Source organism: Chelonia mydas, chromosome 6, assembly GCF_015237465.2.
Source record: "Chelonia mydas isolate rCheMyd1 chromosome 6, rCheMyd1.pri.v2, whole genome shotgun sequence".
Taxonomy (NCBI): Eukaryota; Metazoa; Chordata; order Testudines; family Cheloniidae; genus Chelonia; species Chelonia mydas.
In genome coordinates, this window is record NC_051246.2 from 78,145,776 (window position 1) to 78,169,798 (window position 24,023).

Here is a 24,023-nt window from a genome sequence, read left to right on the forward strand (position 1 = left end):
GATTCAGTTCTCAGACATTTACGGGAAAGCTCTAGTGGCATGTTAGACGCAGTTCATCTCTCTCTGTTTGCAGCGCTCTCAATAGAGACCATCTGGCAAAGATCCAAAAGGTGATTAAACAAAATGATCAGCTCTTGTTGCTGTGTTACTTGTCCAATACTCTGGATTAAAAAACATGACCCACGACAGTCAGCTAAAGTCATTCTTTTTTTTCTTTTCCGTATAAGAATTCAGATGGTCCACAAATGTCTATGCCATCTTTGTGTCCTTATGGCCCATAATCATGAACAGGTTGTGCAAATGGCTCTTTCTGTAGCACGGTCTGTTCCAGCAGCATAGAAAAATTTCCTATTAATTGGGTCAGTCTAATGTTCATAATGACATGGGGAAAAATTACTAAAATGTATTCTTTAGTAGACATAAAAAATGTGTGCTTTCTGCCATGAGAGAGTTGAAATCTGACAACAGGTTCATGTGATTGATTAATTTTCTTGTGACTGAAGAAATTCAAAGCATGACATTGTCATCTGCTGAAAATAGTATACAGCTCCTTATAACCAAACAAAAAGGGGAAAAACATGAGCTGTGGTTTAACACCACAATCAGGGATGAATTTACAGTGCCATTCAGAAGAGTACTCCCTTATCATAAACAAGCTGATAATCACACTGAATCTAACTCCCAATTAGCTCTTCCTTCCCTCACAGAGATCAGCGTACATGTCCTCCTTAAGCCGTGATATGTTGCTGTTGAGTCAGACAGAACATTTGTATACCTTATGTCATATTCAAAATTTAAGGATTAACACTATATATTACCAGGAAACCCAGCTAATCAGCAAGGTAATTTTCAAACCAATCACTTAGATGACTGAGTTAAGGTAAAAATGCCAAGACTGTGAATAGGGGACATATGTATCTTATCTTTTGGGGGTTGCACCAAATGCCAAGTAGTAGTGTAAATTCAACAGAAAGCAGACATTGTTGGAAAGTAATTAAAGAAATATTGAAATGAAATCTACCATATGAGTGAAATATTTGTAGAACTACTTTGTTGTTTCATACATAACAATTTGCATGGACCTCAACAGTGATTTTTTAAAAACTACTTGGAGGGGGGGAGGCGGGGGAGGATGTTGAAGTACAAGCTGGAATTCACAGGATATAGGACCTACTGCTGAAATATTCAATCGTATAATTAGATGTAGCCTGTCTCTTAGAACCAAGAATATTTATAGTCTGAAATCATTTGGCTGATTAAAGAAGGGGGCGCTTCAAGAAAAGAAGAAAGATGATGCTAACAAAACAACTAAATCAAATTCTGCTTTTAAAAGCTAAGAAGATCCAGCAAGGCTGTCAGCTCCCCTTACTATGTAAGGTAAAAGCAATAGGTAAAAGATACAGACGTGTCTAGAGTGCTCAGGGAGGGGAAGTGAGGCTCCCCTAGAGTCAGTGCAATGTGGCAGATGAAAGGGACCCATATAGCCTTGGGGGTCTTAAGGCTATTACAGGGCAACTCATGCTCTGTTATCATGCTGATTTTCAATTGATTTTTGGCTGTACAGTACTTGTTGAAGGCCCTCTAGAGCGTCAAACACTGCATTATGGCGATACACATTGTAATACATGTGCTTTTTGTCTTATTGTCTTTACTTTGCCTGGTAAGAGTGGCGGACAACCATTCTGTGATTTCTCCAGCTTCTGGGGACATTTTAGGTTTGGGAGTGGGTGGAAGGAATTTGACAGTCATCTTTACTCATTTCTTAATGCAGATTGACATATCTGTTTACAGTTTTGCATTTTCCAACCAACTGAATCTTAAATGGTTGTAAACCATTTAATATATACATTGGTTTAATCTGCATTCAGACTTACCTCTGTATCTGATCAGAAGGTATGTCACTCACTTTGGGGACCCTCACAAAACTACAATGCTATTACTTCTTACTGTAGGTAGTTGATATCAGAGATGCTTAATCCTGAGGCTGAGGTTCCAGAAATTTTCTATATGCTAGAGAAATCAATTTTGCATATTTTCAAGCTTCCACCTCTGCTTTTATGTAGTTGTGTCCCTCATGTTGGTCCACTCTCACACGCTGTGAAAATAAGAGTCACACAGCTGAGTCTTAGCTGACAGAGACATTTTTACTTTTTAAGAAGGTTCATTATTTTAATCAGATTATTGGCTAAATATTTGCTGCAAAATTCTCAAAAGCAGCATCTATACTTGCGCCTGCAATTTTGCTCCCACAAGTTTTGGTGCATACATTTATTCAAACATGCAAACAGCCTATGTAAATGAAAATCAGAAGTTTTACATGCATAAAAATGTAATGTGAAAAAACACGCATGTGGAAACCCTGTGCGTGCAACTTCTCATGTCAGGGGAAGGCACAGCTGAAAATTTAACCTCTGGTATTTGAGATTTTTATAGGAAGGCAGTGTGGTGTACAGGTTAAAGCACAGTACTAGGAGACAGGGGTTCTAACCATAGCTCTGGCACTGACTCAGGGCACGATCCAAGGCCCATTGAAGTCAATGGAAAGACTCCCCTTGACTTTAGAGGGCTTTAGATCAGGCTCTAATGCCTCAGTTCTGCAATTTGTTGCACACAGATGACAGCTGCTTCAGTGGCCCTCTCTATGGACGTGGCTGTCTGCCCACGTGCAACTAATTGCACGATTCTGAAGTCTATTTGTGTGACCTTGTGCAAGTTATGTTACCTCTTTGTGATCCACTTTCCCCATCAGTAAAATGGGGGCAATAGTATTTAGCTACTGTGCAAGGGTGCTGTGAGGCTCAGTCAATTAACATTAGTGCAGTGCTTTGATATACTTAGATGGATGGTTATATAGAAGTGCTGAGTATTATTATGTTATTAGTAACTGTGAAATCAAAGCAAGAGCAGCATTGGCAATATATCTAGGTATTTTATTGCTTGTTTAGACACTCTCTCCTCTTTCAATACAGAGAAGTTGGTAAGAGAAATAGCCTTAACATTGCAGACTGATTTTTAAATAGTGAGGTCTACATTTTCAACATTTAGAAAGTCAATCACCAGAAAGAGCATAGACCTGGGTACCGTTACTAGGCAATCTGTACATGAAGGTGAAATGTTTGGAATAATGTCTTCAATGTATTAGACTTTGATTTGTCATTATGTAAGCATGTCTTCCCATTACACATTTTTTTCTTGAACAAACATATTTAATTTGAACAACTCAGGGAAACTCTGTGTTTGTGTTTGCACTCCCTTTTATCTACAAGAGCACCCAAGGGCAGTTATGTATTGCAGGATTTGTTCCAAACCAATGTTTTGTTTTGATTTTGTGTGTGTGTGTGTGTGTTTCTGGAGGATTGCCTTTAACACTCTAGAGCTATACAGCGGGTTGTAGTGTTTAGTGTTCTCGTGCACCAGCAGTTCTGTCTTTTAGACATTGACATTGATTTTCCTCATATTGGCACGGGAAGATCGAGTATACTCCTTGCTCCATTGCCTAAGAGTCTGCAGTGTGCACACAGACAGTGGTGGCTAAGAAAGCAGGTTTAGGGCATCAAAACTGGAAGCACTAGTATGAATAGCCTGCTTGATATTTTAGAGTTTCTTTTTGCCAAATATCACATACAATGCATCCGTTTTGCTGCGGGGGAAATTATAAAGAAAAAATTTACACACAATATAGTTTATCATTACAGTTCCCTTTCATTTTGGTCCTTGTGAATATAGCTGTAGTACCATGGTTTTCCACAGAAGTTACTTATAATAACGTTGTTAAATGCACCAAATACAAGACACATTCCATAGTTGCGCTATTCATAAAAGCTCTCTTTTGATTTTGGGCCAGTGGCAGACTCTTCACTGGGCATTCAAGGAGACATTTTCCAAGAAAGGGGGCTAGAATCAGCTGGAAGAAAGGTCTTCCCTATTCAAAGGAGTGGAAATGTTTTTGAATGTAGGGGGAGATTATCTATATAAGGTCCTGATCCTGCTTCCACTGATGTCAATAGCAACTGTGTGACTTGAACAGGAGCAGGATCTGGTCCCAAATCCATATCCGTTTCGCAGAGTCTGGGGTTGCACACCTATGCAATTGAGACCAGAATATGGGCCTTTATTATTAAAATTTACATTGCTGTTAATTTCATAGGAGAAATTCCTATAGAAAGTGCAACTGAGCTCTTGATACACATACCATATCTCCAGGAACAAAAACAAGAGCTCATCTTAAAACTATAAGTAAATGTTAATAATATTTTAATATTAAATTCTAAAGAAATTAATCTTTTAAAGGGAGCATCATCATATTTTCTCATATTTTAAGGGACAAAGGGAAATAACTCTTGCCAGGGCCATTTCTACATAGCTTTGTAAAAGTACAGAAACGATCCTCTTTTTTCCTAGATTCCTTTTAAAATCAATGCACTTAATTCTGTTATAATTCTACCAATGTTTATTTCAGATTTCCTGGGGAGGTCGGGGTGGTGAATTGCTGCCAGCGGCTGATGTAGTAAATGTAATCTTATGTCCTAGCAGTTTCACAGCTGCTTTGGGAGTGTACTCCAATATAGTAGCTGGTCGCTGCACAGGTGTGCAAGGGGTTAAAGGCACACAGATCCCTCCCCATTGTGCTTTCACAGGAGCCACCCACAGTTGCAGTTCTTGCACTCGCCTGAGCACAAAGACCCCGTAGGACTAATGACACTAAAAGGGGCAGGGAGGAGCGGATCCATTGCAGAGAATGTGCTCTACAAACCCTTAAAGGCCTGGGTAATCTTATGACACAATGCCTCTCAAGGCTCCTATTGGGTGATATGGTGCCACATGACTCCCATTGTGGGGTTGGGCCTATAAGGCACCAATGAGCCCACAATGTGCCAGCCACGGACAAGAGAGGAATGGTCACAGGAGCAGCGGAAAAAGGGAAGAGAGAAAAGCATGAGGCAGCCAAGAATTATGTCCAAGGAAGCAGGAAGAGGAGAGGACAGCGCATCCGGAGGGGCTGGGACATAAGTGGCAGTGCAGCATGTGCAGGGGAAAAGGAGAGTCAGGCAACAGGGAAGCATGTGCAGGAGAAAGGAGGAGAATGGGACTGAGTGGCAGGAACACATATGCAGGAGAGCATGGGGAGAGAGAAGATGAGAGATGGAGGGAGAGATGAAATGAAGAGACGTAGACAGCGTGTTTGCCTTAAAAAAAATTTGGATTGCATTAAAGACAGCTAGTAACACGTAAATACTTTGGCTCAGATGCTTGACTATGCTGGGTCACTTTGTAGAGCCAGCTTTAGGGGATATCCCCCAACATAAGGGGATCCTCTGGTGACATATAGCAGTTGTAATGGCTCTGGTGCCACTACGCCCTCCCTCCCAAACATAAGTGCTGGAACTAAGGGTGCTGGGGGTGCTGCTGCACCCTCTGGCTTGAAGTAGTAATAACAACCTAAATACATGGTTTCTGCCTTCAGCACCCCCACCGCAAAAATTGTTTCAACACCACTGGCAGCAAGCATAGAGGGCCTGGCTTGGGACAAAGGGGTGTGTTTTCCCTGTGCCCTGCTGATTCCCAGGTCCCAGAAGGGCCTTTCTAGCCATTGGCAACGAACAAATGTTTAAGTGTTCTTCTGGCTGCTCTAACTTACACCTGGGGACCAGCCCAGCATGCAGCCCATCCAGGGTTGGGGAAGCTCAAGAGTGGTTTATGGCTGGCTATCTTTGCATCCCTCCAATTTGCACTGTGCATTCCTCAGTCACAGCCAGGGATTGGCATTTTATATTTCTCCATGTAAGCAAAGCCACTGCTGTAGCTGCAACCATGATGTGATGCAGTTGTAAATGAGAGCAAAAGATGATCTGCAAGTTCTCTAAGATGTGATTCATGCTATGAAAATGTTTGACAACCCTTGATTTAATCCTTAACTACGTAAAGAGCTCTTTTTCCTCTCATAACCTGGTGTTAATGCTTTCAGGCTTATGGACTGCCCATGTTTAAGCAACTACATTCATCTACACCTTCCTTTCCTTGTATCTGTCCAGAGATGCAAATTGGTCATATTAAAAACTGAACACAGCTCCTCTTATATGTCAAAAGTTCACCAGAAAGGAGTCTGACACATACATATATGGATTTTTATTGCAGGGCTGAGCCCAAAGCTTTGAAATTATTTATGAGCATAAAATTCAGAAACTTGCATGAACTCCCTGTCCAATTTTATAGTCCTGGATCAAGAGTATGAAACATCACATAAATACTGGAAATCAGAATCATTCAGCTCACGCGTCCCCTTTACTTCCTCTGACCTCAAACTCACCACTTAATGGCTGTGCTCTTGTCAGTGAAGGAGTCTTCACTCTATGCATCTGCTAGACAGGACTGTTCGAGAGGAGCATAAACTTCTACCCGTCCAACAGGAGCTGAGTGTGCTCCTAGTTTCCCTTGCCCTGGGGAACAGGTGTAGGACTGAACTGAAATCCTCTGACTGAGCCAAATTCTCTTCTTATTGTGGGCCTAATACAAAGCCTGCTAAGTCAACAGAAAGTGTTCCATTGACTTGAATGAGCTTTGGATCAGGCCCTTATGCTTATATAAATCCAGAGTAACTCCACTGAAGTAAATGGAATTACCCTGGGATTGCACCAGTGTAAATGAAGGCATAGTTTGGCTCAATGGTAATGCATTATTAGTCTGTGTTTTGTGGGACTGGGCAGCCATCCAGTTAGATATAAAGAGTCCAAGATTATGCAAGTGTCGTGGCATTCTGCATCCACTAATACACTATGCCAGCCTTTTAAATGTTTTAAATAAAACAATTTCCCACTAAAAGTGTAAAAGGAAGCTAACATTCATTTTCTAGATGAGCACATAATGAAAACTCTTGCTTTTCATATTTCTGTGCTACCAAACTGTAAAGCCTGTTTTGCATAAAAAAGTACTTAGTTCACAAATCATGTAAAATTTAATGAGTGTAACTTTTATTGTGTCAGTTCACTGCCTTGAGAAAATTATTAAAACCCCATGTCTTCTTTACAATCAAAAGGCTACCACCTTTTTAGTGTTTCTTTATTGCCACCTTTTATTTTTATTTCTCAGAATTAAACCAAAATCTGAGCTATGATTTGCTACTAGTTAAAGATTTTAATGTAATAATTTGCATTTTGGATATGTCAAATATTTTTCTTCAAGAAACGGCTTGGGATATGAAGCTAGTTATGAAGTGGGATGGAATGAAAATCGTTCTTGTGCATCAGCATATGCCTTCCATCTTCTGATGTACTTGTGATAGCCAAAGTGGGGCCCCAATCCTGTAAAGATTTACACACATGCTTAGCTTTATGAGCTATTGAAGTCAATGGAACTTCTCCCATGAGTTAACATTGAGCATTAGAGTAAGTCTCTGCAGGATTGGGGCCTAATTGATGAATGACCACTTAGGGTCTAAACCTCTTCCTGATGAAGTCAGTTGCAAAGCATCCTTTAATCTTCAAGGTGCAGGATTAGGCCCTTAATTATTGGCTCTTCTACAACTGTGTTAGTATTGTAAATACAGTAGTACAAGTATTCTGCTACCTGGTTTCTTAATTTTTACTATGGAAGAACTGGTTGAAATTTTTCACACAAGATTTTTTCATCAGAAATGGCCTTTTCTCAAATACTAAGCTTTTCTTTTTTTTTTTTTAATTGTCAACATTATCAACATTTTCTGTTTTTCATGAATTTTTTCCAAGATTTTTGACCAAACTTTTTATTGAAATATTTTTCCAAATTAAAAAATATACTAGAAAATGGGTCCATTTTGAATCCTGCAAAAATAAAATGACTTCAGAATTTTGAATTTTTGGGTGGGAATTGTTATTCTATTTTTCAACCATCTGTGTTTAACAATAGGCTAGATGTAAGCTATGTCTACACTATGAGCTAGAAGAAAATAATAGAACCGTTAGGAAGAGCATGCTTCCTGAACAAAGAAAAATCTTACTGTTTTGACAGTAACAAAAATAAACCAGAAGGTTTGTCAGTAGTGATTTTTTTTTTCTAAGTTTGATGCTCATTAGGAGCCTAATCTACAAACATTTAGTTGAGCAAATAGTCCTTACCCATGCGAGTAGTCCCATTTCCGAATCAGGCTCTTGAACTTCAGTTCTCATGTCTACTACCTGTTTGACACACTGGCAGAGATCATTTTCAAATATGGCTAAAGGAGAACTTGATTGGGACGCCATGTTTTATCCATGTTTTTCATTTTGATCCTAAACTGCAAATGCTTTCCGTATGAAGAAAGGCAGTAGGGGTTTTGTTTATTTCTTTGTTTTTATTTATTAGATCTTTACTTTGACCGATGGCCTTTCATGCTCTTGGAAGTCCAAACAATGTTAGTCTCACATCGTGTATTCAGAAATTATGAATTTCTTTTTGGTGAAACATCTGCTACCATATTAGCAAAAAAGATTATTAGATTTCTGCCTTTCTGAAGCATAAAAAAAGTCCAGTATCTTCTGCCAGAGAAGAAGATTCCAACCACTAGACTTGACCAGTTTTTTTCAGTAGCTTTATTTTTCCTTAGTTCAATATTGCTTTAGCTTTTTCATGTAGAATACTAATGTCCATAAATTATATATTACAAATTTACCTTTGATTCGTACACTAGTTAAGTAGCTTTAATTCTTAAGAATACAGGTATCTTCCATCTGTTTGACTGTGACAGTAATATACTCATTTGTGGTAGTGTCTCAATGGATTTGCTATTATACTTATCCATTTTCAGAAAATTTCAAAACAACAAAAACATTGTAGATATCTTCACCGATAGAGGATATGCTTTGTTTTACTGTAAATTCATTATCTTGATAATTTCCTTCTGCTGGATTTTATTAGCAGTTCACATTCCCAACTTTGAGAATACTATGGCATAAAGTCCTGTCTGTGGGCAAGATTTTATGAAGGAAGATCTTTCTTAACTTCTTAGATCTTTCATTCTTTCTATTAATCTGTAATTTAACCTTAATTACAGATTTGACTGATATTTTTTTTTTGTTTTGTCTTCTGAATCTGTAAATTTGGACAAATCATATAGACAGGACTTTCTAATCTAGTAATTCATCAGTTAGGTTCGGTTTCAGGCCCTTCTTTCCTTCTTGTAAACTAATCCCACAGTCCTGGGACCCACCAAAGAGAATGTCAATTCAGCAAGAAGTCCACACTAGTAGAATTCAGGTGTGCGGTATGATGAATAACCCTCCTTTAAACTTTCAAATGGCTATCAATTATTTTTGTTTAGTAGATATAAATTGTCCTTTCTTTTAGATCTGCTGAAGAATTTTAAATCTTTGTACAGTAATTTCTGCATTCTTAATTTTATAAATGTAAATATAAAGTACATAATAGATCCAAAGTTGCCTTCAGTGTGTGTCAATGGGAGTTGAGTGTGCATACCTGAAGGCAGAATTTGGCTCATGTGCATGTGTGTGTGTATATATAGTAATATTTGGTATGTGGGGAGGGAAATTATATAGAGATATAGTCAGAGGCTACAATCTTGATTGTGCTTTTCTTCAGTTATCACTTTTTCCAAAATATCTTATATAAGCTCAAAGCAACTTCTTCTGTATGTACTTGGAATGTGAATATACTTTTCCCTTTCTTTATTCACATGTAATCATTTTACCTGCTTCTTTAGAGTATTTCCTTGTAAGGTTCAGCTGCTCTTAAGGTACTGAAAAGTTGCCTGGTGTATAATTTGTAATCTAGGAGCAAGCCTAGCACAACTCCTTTGGGTATGATTCCCTTTTTGGTTACCTTGGTAGAGTTCTTGGCTTTGGTCAGAAGGGTATAGGTTGAGTCTCAGCTGTGGTAATGTGCAGGACAGCACACATGCACAGTTCAATGGGAACTCCCATTAATTGATTATTTCTGTTCTACTGTCTGGCAACCACTTGCCAAACATAAAACAATTCATTTGCTCCTCAGATTGTTTAGGAACGATATGTTTCTCCTGGATGAAAAATTTTGTAGGGTAGGAGGAGAAAACAACACTCCAACTGCATGACATTTTATTAAATGACCCTTGAATCTTCTTCTATGGCCTACACTTGCAGGAGGAGGATGGCTTATTTACACTAATAGTTCTTTTCCATCTGTAACAGCTGTGATTCTGTGGCCTTATTCTAGACAAACCTTGATTCTTTGCTGCCTCTTTATAAGAATAATCCTTCCAAACCAATTGTTGAAAGGTCCTGTGTTCTGATGCTTCTCTTTAGTTTTTTTGGCATCGCTCAGAAATCAATGTCCTAACTTTGCAACAGTCATTCATCAATCAAAATGTAAATGTCATTCACAAGTTTTAAAAATATGATTTTAAATACATTTAAATTTTAAATCCTTTAGTACGTATCAGAAACAACATGTTGTTGGTAATCTACAGTGTTTATGGAAGGAAATTGTCTTCCTTACATACATTACATTACTTTCAGCTGCCATTTTCTTATTTCTTTTATTTGGCTTCACACTCATGTAAGCCTTTCTCTTTGCCATTTTCTTTTGCCTTTCAGAAGACTTTCCTAGAAGCAACTCTCCTTTGATTTAATTCCTAGCCCATTTTCTTTCTAGGTTCCTAACAACAGAAAAACTTTAAACTGTTCTTCTGTTCTCCATGCTACTTCTTTTACAGCTGGTGCCTCTCTGGGGTCTTTCTGTTAGTTGCATTAGGTATCCATGAGGTTTGTAGGTTGCAGGTTTGGGGGAGAGCTGTAGACTTAGTTGGGACTGATTTGCCTAAAAAGAGATTTGGGCTTAGTTAAGTTTAGGGTTTAGACAAAGATTTCAGTCTGTTCTTTGCTTGATTCAGTCAGCTCCACCCATCCCTATTAAAAGAAGTAGAAGAGGCCCACAAAACACGTTAACATTTTGTAGTGTCCCGGGGAATCCACTGAAACTTGGCCTTCAGTTAGGATTCCCTCCTGAGGAGCAAATTCCCATGGGTGCTTTTGAAGCTTTAAAAGCTTTGGTTTTGTTTTAAAAGGCCTCTGAGCATAGGCAATGTTTTCACAGGCATTTAAAACAAAAACCCGTAGCTTTTAAACCTTCAAATGTTGCTGTAGGGATTAGCTTCACTGCTCAACAGTCTAAGGCTGAGATAACACCTGCAAGAAGTGTGTGCATGTTTGGATTTTGTGAAAATTGTGATGCAAACTCTCGAATGACCCACAAATGTGCTACACTTCGAAAGTGGTAGCTCTGCGTGCGTGCATGTGTTTACATCTCTCTTATTGTTACATCTTGTCTGTTTCATTGTAAAGCATCTTTACAGGTAAACTATTCTTTTGACTTTCTTTGGAAAGACTGGTGTAGATCAGCTCATATGATTTTTGAACATTCCTTCATTTGGTCTATGTATGTGCCCTCTGGGTGTAAACGCTGGAAAATGGTCTTCAGTAGAACAGACTGACTAAAAGTCACCCATTATGTTTCATTATCTAAAGATCATTTTGCCTCAGCATTACTATTGCCTTCTACAGTTAGCATTACTTTCACAATAAAAGGTTTTTTAGCACCCCTTCGTATAATTGAATGATTCACATTTACTGTAGCTAAAGCCAGATGTAAGGCTCTTGAATTAGAAAACAGGGATGAACATATAAAGTTGCTGAAAAGGTCATAAACAGCAATGTCTATGCACCATTTTCAGCTGTAGTGCTCTTAAGTTCATGTAACATAGGTGCAAACCTCTTCTTACATTTTTTCAGATTTTTATATTTGAGGATAAAATTATTATGCAACACCACTGTGTTTTCAATTCCCTCTGCCTCCCCCCAAAGCTAAGAAGGCATGTAAACATATGTTCCAGGGTTGCAGATACTAAATTGGCAATCTTGGCACCAAATAACCTGTTGGAACTAAAATGTCAATTCAGAACATGTGCTTAATTTAACAGTCCATAACCCTGTTTTTAGAACATTGAAATACCTACCCTGAGGAAAGCCCATAAAACGTAGGTCTTTAAAGTTCATAGATTAGACCAATGAAACTGCAGCCGTTTTAAGAATGTGTATCTTCATTGGCTCCTATTAATCCAAGATGGCTAAGTGTATGAAATACAAGACATGAAAGCACTGAAGATTTTCTAGAAAGTGTACTTTCGGTAGGTTCAGTGATTAAAAGCATGGAAAGAAAAAGAAGAGCCCTCAGAAAGAGAAATGTTTTGCATTTGGAAGGCCTGTGTATTGCAGATCTGAAACACTCTCAGCTTGGTTTGTGAGCATATTTAACTGAGCTTTTTACAACATATAATGCTTAATTCTTCTACAAATTCCCAGTGCCTTTAAGGTTCTATGGGTTAGGATTAGGTTGAATAATTTCGAATAGCTCTTATCATGTTTCCCCCTGTGTAATATTTCAGATATGTCTGTCTTACTTTACTTTTAAATATATAATTTATAAATAGATAACAATACTGATACATGTGTTTGAATTCCTTCTAAAAAGAAATGACTTGTCTTGTATTGCATATGATAGCTTCAAGCTGCTTTAAAGTAACTGTCTTCAACAACGAAGAAATCTTTGTTATATTATTCATCTAGAGGCAGCAGAAAATTAAAAAGCCAAGCTACTGTAATAACTAGAACCTATTGTTTTAAAGTACTACTGAAAAATAAACTTTATGCACAAGACTAACCTGAATTTGTGGTAAGCAAGCATACATCTATAATTCTGCTTTTTTGCACCTGGTCACACAGTGTGCATAATGTTTGTTAACTTTTAATGCGAAGGAATTGTAATTGGATATATTCAAAAATGCACAGGTAATTTTTTATGCTTTTTTTTTCTGCGTGTTGTAATTTTTCTGACAAATGGCTTGCAATTTTGCATGTTCACCAATTGTGTGCCTTTGCCGCCAAATTAGATGCATTGCTGTTACATACTTTGGGATACGGTGCTTTTATTCCCTTTTATATGAAATAAAACAGCAGCATCTCCTAGCACTGAATAAAATGACAAAAAGAAAAAAAGGAAATGGAATATTGAAGTAGTTAATTTAGGGAGGTTTTTTTGATTGCTTATGCACGGAGTTTCATACATTGTTTTGATAACTGAATAAGACTGTGGAAAAAACAAGTTGTTTTTTAACAAGGAAATTATTTAGACGTGCAAAGCGTTTATGTATCTCAATGAGAACAGTGCATTGTTAACAGTGATTGCACACATCACATGGTGCAACCTTTTGACAACTGAGTGTCTGCTGGAGACATCTGTGAAGGATGACCTTTTGACCTAAGAAAGAATGCTATGAAGGTGGGGGAATGCAACTATCAGAGTATCAGTCCTGGCCTAATGTACTCTGAGAATTCTCACTGAGACCCCTATACTATCCTAGTGAAGTTTCAGTTTCAGCACAAAATGTAGCAGCTTCTCCTAAAACAACATTAAAGGCCTGATTCTGACTTCACACCAGTGTAAATCAGGAGGTTAAGTCAGTGGTGTCAAACTAGTATAAAATTGATGTCAAATCAGAATCAGGCCCTTAACCTTTATATATTCTCATGTGATTTGTAGCCTGAACAAGGATTACTAATATCATAAATGCCTATTATTCTGTCAGAGCCGATTTGTTTCTGCAGATCACTTGTTCTCGTGCAAGCAGGTTATGGGCTACAGCACACAACTTGAATCTGTTTGCATGGAAGGTTATAAATTGCAGCATTCAGGCATAGTGGGTTTTGGTAGTTGTTTTGTTTTGTTTTGTTTAGGACAATGCACTACACTGCTCTAAAAGCCTTCCCAGTAGTCCTGATCTTCACAGGAAAGAAAATCCATTGTACAGGCTGTAATCTGAGAAACTTTCAGTTATCATGCTTGTTTTTATTCACAAGCATTGATGCCTCTGTGCATGTGACCCTCTGAAAAGCAGCAACATGTTGGTGGTGCCTCTTCTTATAAATGTTGTTGGGTTTATACTGGTCATTCATATAGACAGTTCCTAACTGTCTGTTGTTCAACAGGCACCTCTAGCCTTCCATTGTAGTCGGTGATGTGGTTGTTCTAGGGCTTGTCTACACTGGCAATTTACAGTGCTGCAACTTTCTCGCTCAGGGGTGTGAAAAAACACCCCTCTGAGCGCAGCAAGTTTCAGCGCTGAAAAGCGCCAGTGTAGACAGTGCCCCAGCGCTGGGAGCCGTGCTCCCTGCGCTGGTAGCCGCGCCCTTCGTGGGGGTGGGTTTTTTAGAGCGCTGGGAGTTCCGCGACCACACAAGCCACGTTAAACCGCTGCCGTGGCAATGCTTTAGCCTTGCCAGTGAAGACTAGCCCTCAGTCTCAAGCACTCATGTCACTTTTTACTTAAATGATATTGTGGAAATCTGTAACTGCCAAAAACACAGTAGCAAATAGTCTATCCCAAAAGGTGAAGTAGTCTTGAAGAAAACAGGTTACTTTTTTTCCCCTTAGTCCCACAGTACATCTGCATGCTTCAGCACTGATTTCTCAGCTAGTTGGGTCCCAGGAGGCCTTGGTGAGTGCTGCACTGCTCAGGGAGTTGCAGCTGTATAAAATGAAAAAAAAAAAATTAGTTTGTATGAATTGTTCTTTACCTTGGTTTGGGTTCAGAATGGCAGCTGCACTCCGACTTTGTGTGTGACAGCACAAAGGACAGCAAAAGTGAAAAGCAAGTCAGCAAGTAGAGAGACAAAAGCAACCATCAGCTAATACAGCTCCACATGGCCTGACTAATTTATGAGAAAAACCTGTTCTGTTCATTGGATCAGCACTCTGAGGAGGCAGGTGGAATTGTAGGAAGTTTTCATTGACTCTCTTGAGCAACTAAGGAAGCCACTAGAGATTCTTCTCAGTTTGAACTTTATCAGGGTCTACGCTTAATCAATATGGTATTGGAAAAAGAATTAATTACTAAAGCAGAATAAAACAGCTGCATTTTAAACTAAGGATCCATCAATTCAGTAATCTTCCAGTTACAGGCTAGGTGCCGTGAGGATCATTTTGACTTCATGTAATGAGGAACAGAGGGAGCTTCCTCATGAACAGGCTGGGAATTCACATTAGCCTATTTCAGCTATTTGTCATCAGTACAACTCATTTCTCCCCTTCTGAATTACAATTTGTATTTGATATACTGTCAAGCCCACAAAATTCCCATATTCATGGAACTGAAAGCATTAATGCAGAAATCATTGTCACCATGAGAAAAAGTCTTAACCTTCCTGAGCCTCTTTATTCTATAGGCTGCGGCCTGAGTGGTTTCATGCTGGACATACCTCTATTGTGTTCATTGTGAGGGTCAGGGACCTGCCTGTTGAAGAAGCAGTAATTTGAACACAGCCTGTAAATGTTTCATCTGTAATTTCCATAATGGTGAATTTCAAGGAGGGCTGAGAAGGGTTATGGGAGATGAATTAGGTTTTTAGTGAGCTCATTAGGAAGCCAAACAGAGTTTAGACAGCAAGGCGGTGAGTGTGGCTGTAATCAGTTCTGCTCGCTTTGTTCCCTGCCTTCGGGACATTTTTTCGAAAACTTCATGGCAGGGGCTGATGAGAATATACTGAGCAGAGGCTGCAGTCTGATGGTTGACTTGTTGATTTGTAAACCTCTTAATTCATTTTTTGTTCAATTTAATCTTTTCTTTCTTAAGGAAAATTAGTTGAATGTTAGCCCTCTTTGCACTATTCACCTCTTAAATTATGCTCATTTTGAAGAGCTTGTTATGCCTGAATAAACATGAAATGACTTGGCATTTTCCCATAAGAGGCACACCCATTTTAACACCATGTATTTACCATTCCTGGAAATGTCTCATTAACTTCTGAAAATCTGTGAGCATGATATTTTTGGGCTACTGTAACACACCTCTTGGCAGTCACAGAAGGCAGTTTGGTTAATGCCTCATAATATCCATTTTTATTCTCAACATGAAGAAAGGCTCTCTATAGAAAATTGATGCAGTTTGCTCTGCTAATTTTCATGCTCATTCCAATTAATTTAACATGACCCAGATTTTCTTCCTCGGGCTCATCCTGACTAATTAGTAAGGCAACACCTAGAACAAGTTCTGTTTAATAACATTGAGGAACACTAGTTGTGAGTGATTTTGATGCTAATAAAGATATTCACTGATGGGACAGATATTTGATGTCAATTATGGTATGTAATTTAGAAGTCCCAATGTGCTGGATAGAGTATAGGAAGGCTAGCAAATCACTATGGGAGATCATGGTATTTTTAAGACTTCCACATCACCTAACTATCCGCTGGGACCAATTAGTTTATTTATTTATTTTTTGAACAACTAGTAGGATTGTCAACTAATTCTACAGTAATGGATGGGGTGGTGCTGCTGGGGGAGTTACAATCTGTGAACCATCAAGGGTAGGCGCAGGCCTTCATTATTTACTGAACCTTATCACGTAAGAGAAAAGCAGCCATGGGTATCAGAAAGCAGCACTGGTAGAAGAGAAAGGGGTGGCTTCCCCACCTCCTTGATTTAGGTTCTTTATAATTTTTGTCATTCAGATGAATCAATTTCTGTGAGAAACTAAGTAAACAGGATTTAAAGAAAAACAGATTTCTCACCTCTGAGACCTCATTAGAGCCATATAGATCTACTATAAGAGCTGATGTTTCTCATGCCACAAAAATGGGCCAACAAACTTGCCTTTTGTGAGATGAATTCTTTCCCCCAGTCACTCGCAGGTATGGAGAAGTTATATGTCTAGCTATCATGCTATAATACAATACAGAGAGGGCTCATAGTCATATAAGTGGTTTTATCTTGCAGAATGAAAAATGTTTATTGGTAAACTTTAAGGGCTTGCTCCTACTCCCACAGAAGTTTATGGGCTTGATTCTGCACTGCCTTGCAACTTGTATAAGGACTGACACCTCTACAAAATGGACCAAAGATGGACCAAATGCAAAAGACATGACATGAATGAATGGGCATGCCTGACATAATAAATAATAATAATAATTAATAATCAATACTAAGGGCTGCCGCATAAGCCTCTCAAAGCATTTTTCAGTGGAACTTGTGCTCCTAATTCACTTGGGCACTTTAGAAACCCCTCTACCCGTAGTCACTTAGTGAGTCAATGACAGAGAAGAAAATAGAACCCAGCTGTCTTGTACTAGACAATACTGCAACTCCATTGTGATTACTAAGTGCTGTATAAACCACACAAGTGTTTAAAAAGCTGACACAGTAAAATTAAGTAGAAATGTCTTAATATGAAATTGCAGTTTTCTCTTTAATGTCTCAGTGTGAAGTTCCTGTTGCCTCTATTGACTATCAGATCTTAATGTGAAATTATGACAATGAGAACTATGATGAGTTTTTTAAGGGGGACATGGGGGCTGTATAAAGTTGCTTGCAAATGCAGTACATAAATATATACTATGCATTGTCAAGCTGAAAATTGCACGGTTAACCAATTGATAAGCTGCTTTTATAAGTAGTCTTGCAATAAAGAAACAGACTTGACCACTTCTACAGTGATTCCTAGCTGGTGTCAGAACATGACAATTCTGTTGTACTGGGTCAGCAGTGAATACCTCACTCAAATGGTGCAAAGTCAGCTGGTACTTAATTTTTTATCTCCTCAAGAGTGCATTCACTGACTTTATCACTTAGAAGAATGACTCCCTTGCCTAGTGTGATCAAGATCTGCAAATTTGCTACATCAGCCTATTTAGCCTAGACTGCTACTTGGTTGGTAGGGTTTAGATCTGCTCATATGGCATAGATGTCAGTTCTCTCATAGGCTAGGTGAACCTAGGAAAAGCTTGCCTTTGGGAGCAAACTCACTTTTAGCCCCTTGAAACTTAGGAAAGAGAAATCTCTACAAGTCACCTAGTTTTGTCCACTTGAGGCCCCACTGCGTAACCAACATTGCCCCGTAGGAAGGGGACTAATGGGATTTCTTTTGAAGCCCATGCTTTAATCACATAGAGCGGCCATATGTGACATAAGTCACTCCATTGTCCCAGGCACTGAATACCACCTCTGCTGTGACTCAAAATCACATCTGAGGTTCAGAGATGGCACAGCAGAGCACCAAGTCCCGGAGTGGCTTTGTCATTCCTTGCTTTGAGCCATGAGTTTTTAAATAGACTTAAAATTAAAACAAACCTGTGCCCTACATCCTCTCTTTCTCCCCCTTCTTTTGCCCAGCCTTTCATTTTCCAACCCCAATTCCCTGAAGGAATTTGTCAAAAATCCACGAATTCCTAGTGTTTCCACCAAGTCACGCGTCATTCCTTTGTGCTGGTTTCAGCTGACTACTCAAAGGAGGTCCAGAGCTGAGTACTAGTGGAGGGGGTTAATGGTCTTTTCTCTCCCTCTTGCTTCTGCCACACCTAGCCCAAATAATCCAATACATTTACTGAGCAGCAGGAAGGTGACCTGGTTCTGAGTCTAACCAGCAAAGTGGTTATAAATGTGAGCCAACCAAACCTTGTTGTTCAGTGTTCCTGTATCTGCCAACCTGCTTCTTTTAGCTCGATAGCTTATGTGAATTAAAGAATTCTTAGCTGTATCTACCCTCACGTCTGAGGCTAGTTCCAAAGTAGTTAATAATGAACAGACACTACATGCTTCTGTTTTTTAATATTTGTTCTTAAAAGTCTTTAGTTTATTTAACTCATATTTTATCCTACTCTGGTAACCATTTTTAAAATATCTGATATATGTATGCAGTTGAGATATGTATTTCATACTTTATCAATCAGTCTTTTGGAAACATTTTGGGCCTCTTAACCCAGAGTAATTGTGGGCCTGATCCAAAGCCCACCGAAGTCAATGGGCATCTTTCCATTGATTTCAGTGGGCTTTGGATCAGGTCCTAAGTTATTCAGAGTCAAATAGTATACTACTTAGACCACAAAAACAATGTTTAAAGTATAAAGGGTTTAACTTAAACCTACAAAAGCAGAGTGTCAGTGTTCCAACTTAACCCTTCGCATTCTGGCATTTTCCAGACTGCCAACCAAATGAACACTTTAGGAGGAGGTGTATATATATGTCCGCAGCACCCAGAGGGTTAATCCACCCCATTGTGCATAAGTGTTGGAGCTCTTATGGTATGTAAGATCACACAAAGTTTGGAGTTGTTTTGTATTCTTCTTAATATACATTCTCAGGAAGCATCTTCTTTGGTGCTGTTAGGGTATCTGCTGTGAATGTGTATGAAGACTAGTTCTCTTATTTGTATTATGAATTAAATACACATTTGTGTACCATTTATCCATAGAGAGTGCATGGCAAAAGCTTTTATAACTTGTTCCTATTAATGCACGGTTGCCACTTTAAAAACTTTTAATATTCACCCATTCTAAGTTTTTGTTGTCAATCCCAAAAGAGGCTAATTCACTTTATGGACTCATGGTCTGACAAATGTCCTTTTAATAACTGAAGTATTTGGAGTTTAAGGAGTGGGGGGCGGGGAGGAAATCATCTTTAAGGGGTAAATTTCTATATTACATTTTCAGTCCTAACAGGTTTTTAAAAAATGGTTTAAAAATTGCTCTGAAGCTGAGCTCTTTTATGTGACATTTCAGCTAGTGCAAATTTTTATAGCTGAGTAATAAACCCTTACAAATAGGGGTTTCTAATGGGAACATTGATAGACCACTAACTACAGCAATATTATTGGGCACCAATATAAGAGGGATGACTATTTAAAAACATGGCATTTGTATCCAACTGCTTGTTTATCAGTGTTGTCTAGGAAATGTCATTGAAATGTTCCATTGTTTGAATTTTATAAAAATTGTGGGAAAGATGAAGATGTTCAAAAGCATAATTTTCTTTTGTAAAGAACAGATATATATATTCACCATTATGGAAACTACTTGTATGGTTTCATGAAGAAGAACAGTTTTGAGTATTAGAAATTATCTACTTAAAGATGCATAGAGCATGTCTTTATCTATGCACAACAGCTGCAAATTGTTAAAGTTTAAATATTAATGAGGTAACATTAAACATAATGAGGTAACTTTAGCTACAGGTAGGATTTTAATTGCACTTATTCTGCCCACATTCTTTGATATTACTGATGACAGAGATACTAAGACATCAGAAATAGAAGTTGATAGTTACTTAAAAACAAATAAAGCTTCTTAATTTGTACTGGAGTGAGGTAATTTTATTCATACTAAACCAAAATATAATAGCCCACTTATAATTGAATATTAACAACATGAACTTGTGGGGGGAGGAGCAGGAGAAAGTAAAATGAACTTTTGAAGAAGAACTGAAAACTTTTTGCAAACAAGTTAGGGCTATTTTTTTGCTTCGAATTCTTTAATGACTTGTTGGTTCAGAAATTGTAGCTAGTATTCTTAACTGCGCTATGAGAATGATACAATTATTACACTAAGGATATAAAAAAGGAGCAATTTAAAGATAAATTCATTTAGGCAGCAGCAGAAGGACATTTTGTGTAACAATATTTAGCATGATTAAAAATTTAAACAGAATAATAGCTATTTACATTCAGTTACTTTAAAGTAATTACTCTAAAGCAGTCAAAATACTTAGACAATAATTTAATAATGTTTTCCTCCAATATAGGTGCCAAAACCTATGCATAAATTTCACAATTTGTGCTGAGAAAAAATACCGAACAGTATAAAAACAAAGTCACTGAGCACTTTCTCTCCACACCAGTGAGTTTCACTTTTGAGGGGAAGAGAATCATAAATCATAATAAACCACAAATATTAATATGTCTCTGTTTAGGACTCGTGCAGTGCCTGTGTTTCCATTTGGTTGAACAAGACCAGGGTCTGATCCTGGACTTCTTACCGAAGTCAATAGCAGTTTTGCTTGAATAAGGAGTGTTTAGTAGCAGTTTTGCCAGAGTAAGGAGTGCAAGACCAGGCCATAACTGTGCAAAAGAGACCCACAATTTCAAATGTATTACCTTTGTTAACTTCTCAGGCTAGCTTTTTCCTCAGCTTCAAAGATCTTAATTATAACATTTGCTGGTTCAAAGATTAACATTTAGCATTCCGGGAAAGGCTTTCTGGACACTAGTAACCTGATCAGTATGGTCTTCTTTTGGTCTCTCTCTCTCTCTGGTTCTTTGTATTGAAGGAGAGATGATAGTATCTGGCACATTCCTTGGATGACTTGAAGATAGCAGCCTTCTGTGTTTGGGGCTGAAAGATTGTGAACTCTGTGTTAGCAGAAATGCCACACAGGGGAGGTGAATAGAACATTAAAAAAGCTTTAGCTTTAGGTAGTGCAGTGCAAGCAGAGTTGAATTTGAGAGCTGGGATTTAAGTGGACATTTGTCCCTGCTTTCCTCCTTAATAAAATCTGAGTGTTAACTGTGGATAAGGGCATTTGAGAGATCACTAAAAATGAATCATTAGAGTGCCCAGAAGAGCTTTATTATGATGTACTGTGCAGAACTTTATAATATACTATGTACTTTTATATGTGCTTATCAGATGCATGTATGTGTTACTGAGTATTACAAAAGTATATTTTGCTGCAGAGCCAAAGCAATTCATTGCATTAACATAACAAAACTTTTTAAAAATCTAATTTTCTATTGCCCTGTGAGAAAGGACTGTTAAATAGAAACCACAAGCTTCATGACCACAAACATTTTTCTTGTGTATGTATATATTTAATTTGAAAATCCTTGGCACAGAAATACTGACTGACCAAACTGAGTTAAAATCAAAATTACCAGTGTGATATCAGGTTTCAAGATTGACTCCTTATAGGTGGGGCCTAGAAAGGTCTCGTAATTACAGTTTGGTTGTTGGGCAGTGTTTGTAGCAAGCAGATTCATAGGAATGAGCCTCTTCCTGTAACACCACAAGGGTGTTGCTGCAGATCTGTTAATCAAAGTAAAAATACTATGGAAAATAATTTTTAAACTATACTACTATACTAACTTGCCAGATCCAGGGAAAAAAATGCAGCCACATTTACATATGTGTCCATCTGTCTGGTTTTACACTTTATGTCTCCAGCCAGTGGGTGAAGTGGTTTTAATCCAAGCTGCGGTCTGATTTTCCTTCTAACATCATATTTTTATGTGTACATTATTTGTAACTGGACCTACATTTTCTTGACAGTTGCTAGTTCTAAATTGTTCTTTTAAATAATCTCATCTATCTGGCCATGGTAGTTTAAACTGGAGTAAGCAGCAGAGTTCTCCATGGATAATTTTGTTAGTTAGCAGATTGTTACCATCTCAATGTTGCTGAAATCCCTAATCTCAGGTCAGCGTGAAGCTGCAGTGGTTACAATCCTGTTGCCTGATGTGGTGTGAATGGAAGTGCTTTCTGTCAGAAACATGTGGTCTCTTCAGTGGAGAGCCTGCGTAAATCCTGTGTAAATAGAGGGAGGCTAACAAAGGATGAGCCCCTGCAGCTCAGAGCATTTGGAGCCATTTGGGGGCTGAATTTGCTAAATGCTGCTTATACAGCCTGAAAAGTTGAAGAGAAAGGAGCATAAAATCCCTTCTTTTTTCTCTTTCTGCTCATACCCTGGGGGGAGGGTGTTAAGGGCCAGAGAAGCCTGAGGTAAGCCTATGAAGACTGTTTTTTCAGTGCTCTTTTGAGTGTGAAAAAGGTGGCATGGGTCACTGTCCCCTCTTTAATGTCGGAAAACCCACACAGTCAGTAAATGTTGCATGTAAACTAAAGCATTTCTTCTCTCCTCCTGCACTCCATGGCAGTGGGCCATGAACTAGTCACTCGAAAATCACAGAAAAATTTCACTTTAACATGTCCAGACAGTTTAGCACAGCAGGATGGTAAGAGAGATCAGTAATTAGCAGGTTTCCTTACAGTTCCCCATGTCTATATCAGAATATTTTCCCCACCTGATGTGAAAAAATGTTAGATTATAAAGTACTAAACATGAATTTCTCGATTTTTATCCCAGCAAACATAAGTCTTCTCACAAAACAAAAGGCTACACAAATATTTGATCAGCATTTTAGTTTAAACCATAGTCCTTGTGCAACTGTGCATTCACTTCACAAGTAAACATCAGCTTTAAAAGCTGATAGTTGTGAACACCAAAAAGCCCCTGATACTAAATAAAAAAACACCAACCTCTGCTTTTCTCTTAATTTCAAACTTATTTCCAAAAAAAAAAGGAGCCAGGAAAGTAATAAAGGGGAAAATATGATAAAAATTAAAGTTCCAGAAGTTATTTCTGAAGGATCTCTTCAACCACCAACTTCAATAGCATATGAAGACAACAGAAAACCTCAAAAATACCTGAAACATCTTTCCCCTCCCTAAAGTAAACAAACTGAATATTTATAACAAATGCCTCACTGAGAGGGATAGAATGTAAAGAACAAAGAAAGACACCCATCCAGGAACAGAAAATATCACATTCAACATCTTTTATTCTCCCTCTTGGGGTGTTCAGTATATCCTTGGGTATTTTGCCATCGACACATGTAATTCTTTTTCGAGTGAGGGTCTCTATATGCATTCCAAACATGGGTACACATGCACGCCATGCGTCAGAGCTGGAAGATTTTCTTAGCAGTGTATATTGACCCACATGTGCGTCATGTGTCCCCTTGTGCTCGCAGCCAAGCGTATAATAGGCCGTGGGGTCAATGCCTCTCCAGTTCCCTCTTACTGCCACATGGCCTCAGATAGAACCTCTGTTCCTTCAAGCTCTTAGCTTGCTAAGAGAGTGATATACTTTCCATTTCCTATATATAGTTGTATATAGCTGTTCTTTTTAGTGTTCTGTAGTTCGACATATGTAATTCCTTCACCCATTGCCAAGTGTCTCAAGGGAGTATATAGTTAACTACAGCCCGCAAACAGGGGCTTGTTCCTTACTGAGGGAAACACACTAAAATGCCACTAAGGGAGGAAGAAAGGTGGCTTTGTGATAAAGGCACCACACTGGGACTCAGGAAACCTAAGTTCCATTCCTGCTCTTTGAGTGACTTTCTGGGTGACCTTGTACCAGTCACTGCAGGTTCACATTCTGAAGGGCCCTTAGCTGGGCGCACAGTTAGAAAAATACC

General features: G+C 38.4%; 1 protein-coding gene across 7 annotated transcripts in view; it reads left to right on the top strand.

Annotated features, from left to right (window-relative positions):
• MEIS2 (Meis homeobox 2) overlaps nt 1–24,023 on the top strand; it is a 181,040-nt gene that overhangs the window by 24,162 nt on the left and 132,855 nt on the right. For 3 of the 7 annotated variants that reach the window (XM_037900516.2, XM_037900518.2, XM_037900517.2), the window contains exon 8: nt 18,973–19,074. The exons of the other annotated variants lie outside the window; for them this stretch is intronic. In XM_037900516.2, the coding sequence (XP_037756444.1) occupies nt 18,973–19,074 (102 nt within the window). The remainder of the gene's footprint in view (nt 1–18,972; nt 19,075–24,023) is intronic. 7 annotated transcript variants of the gene reach the window in all.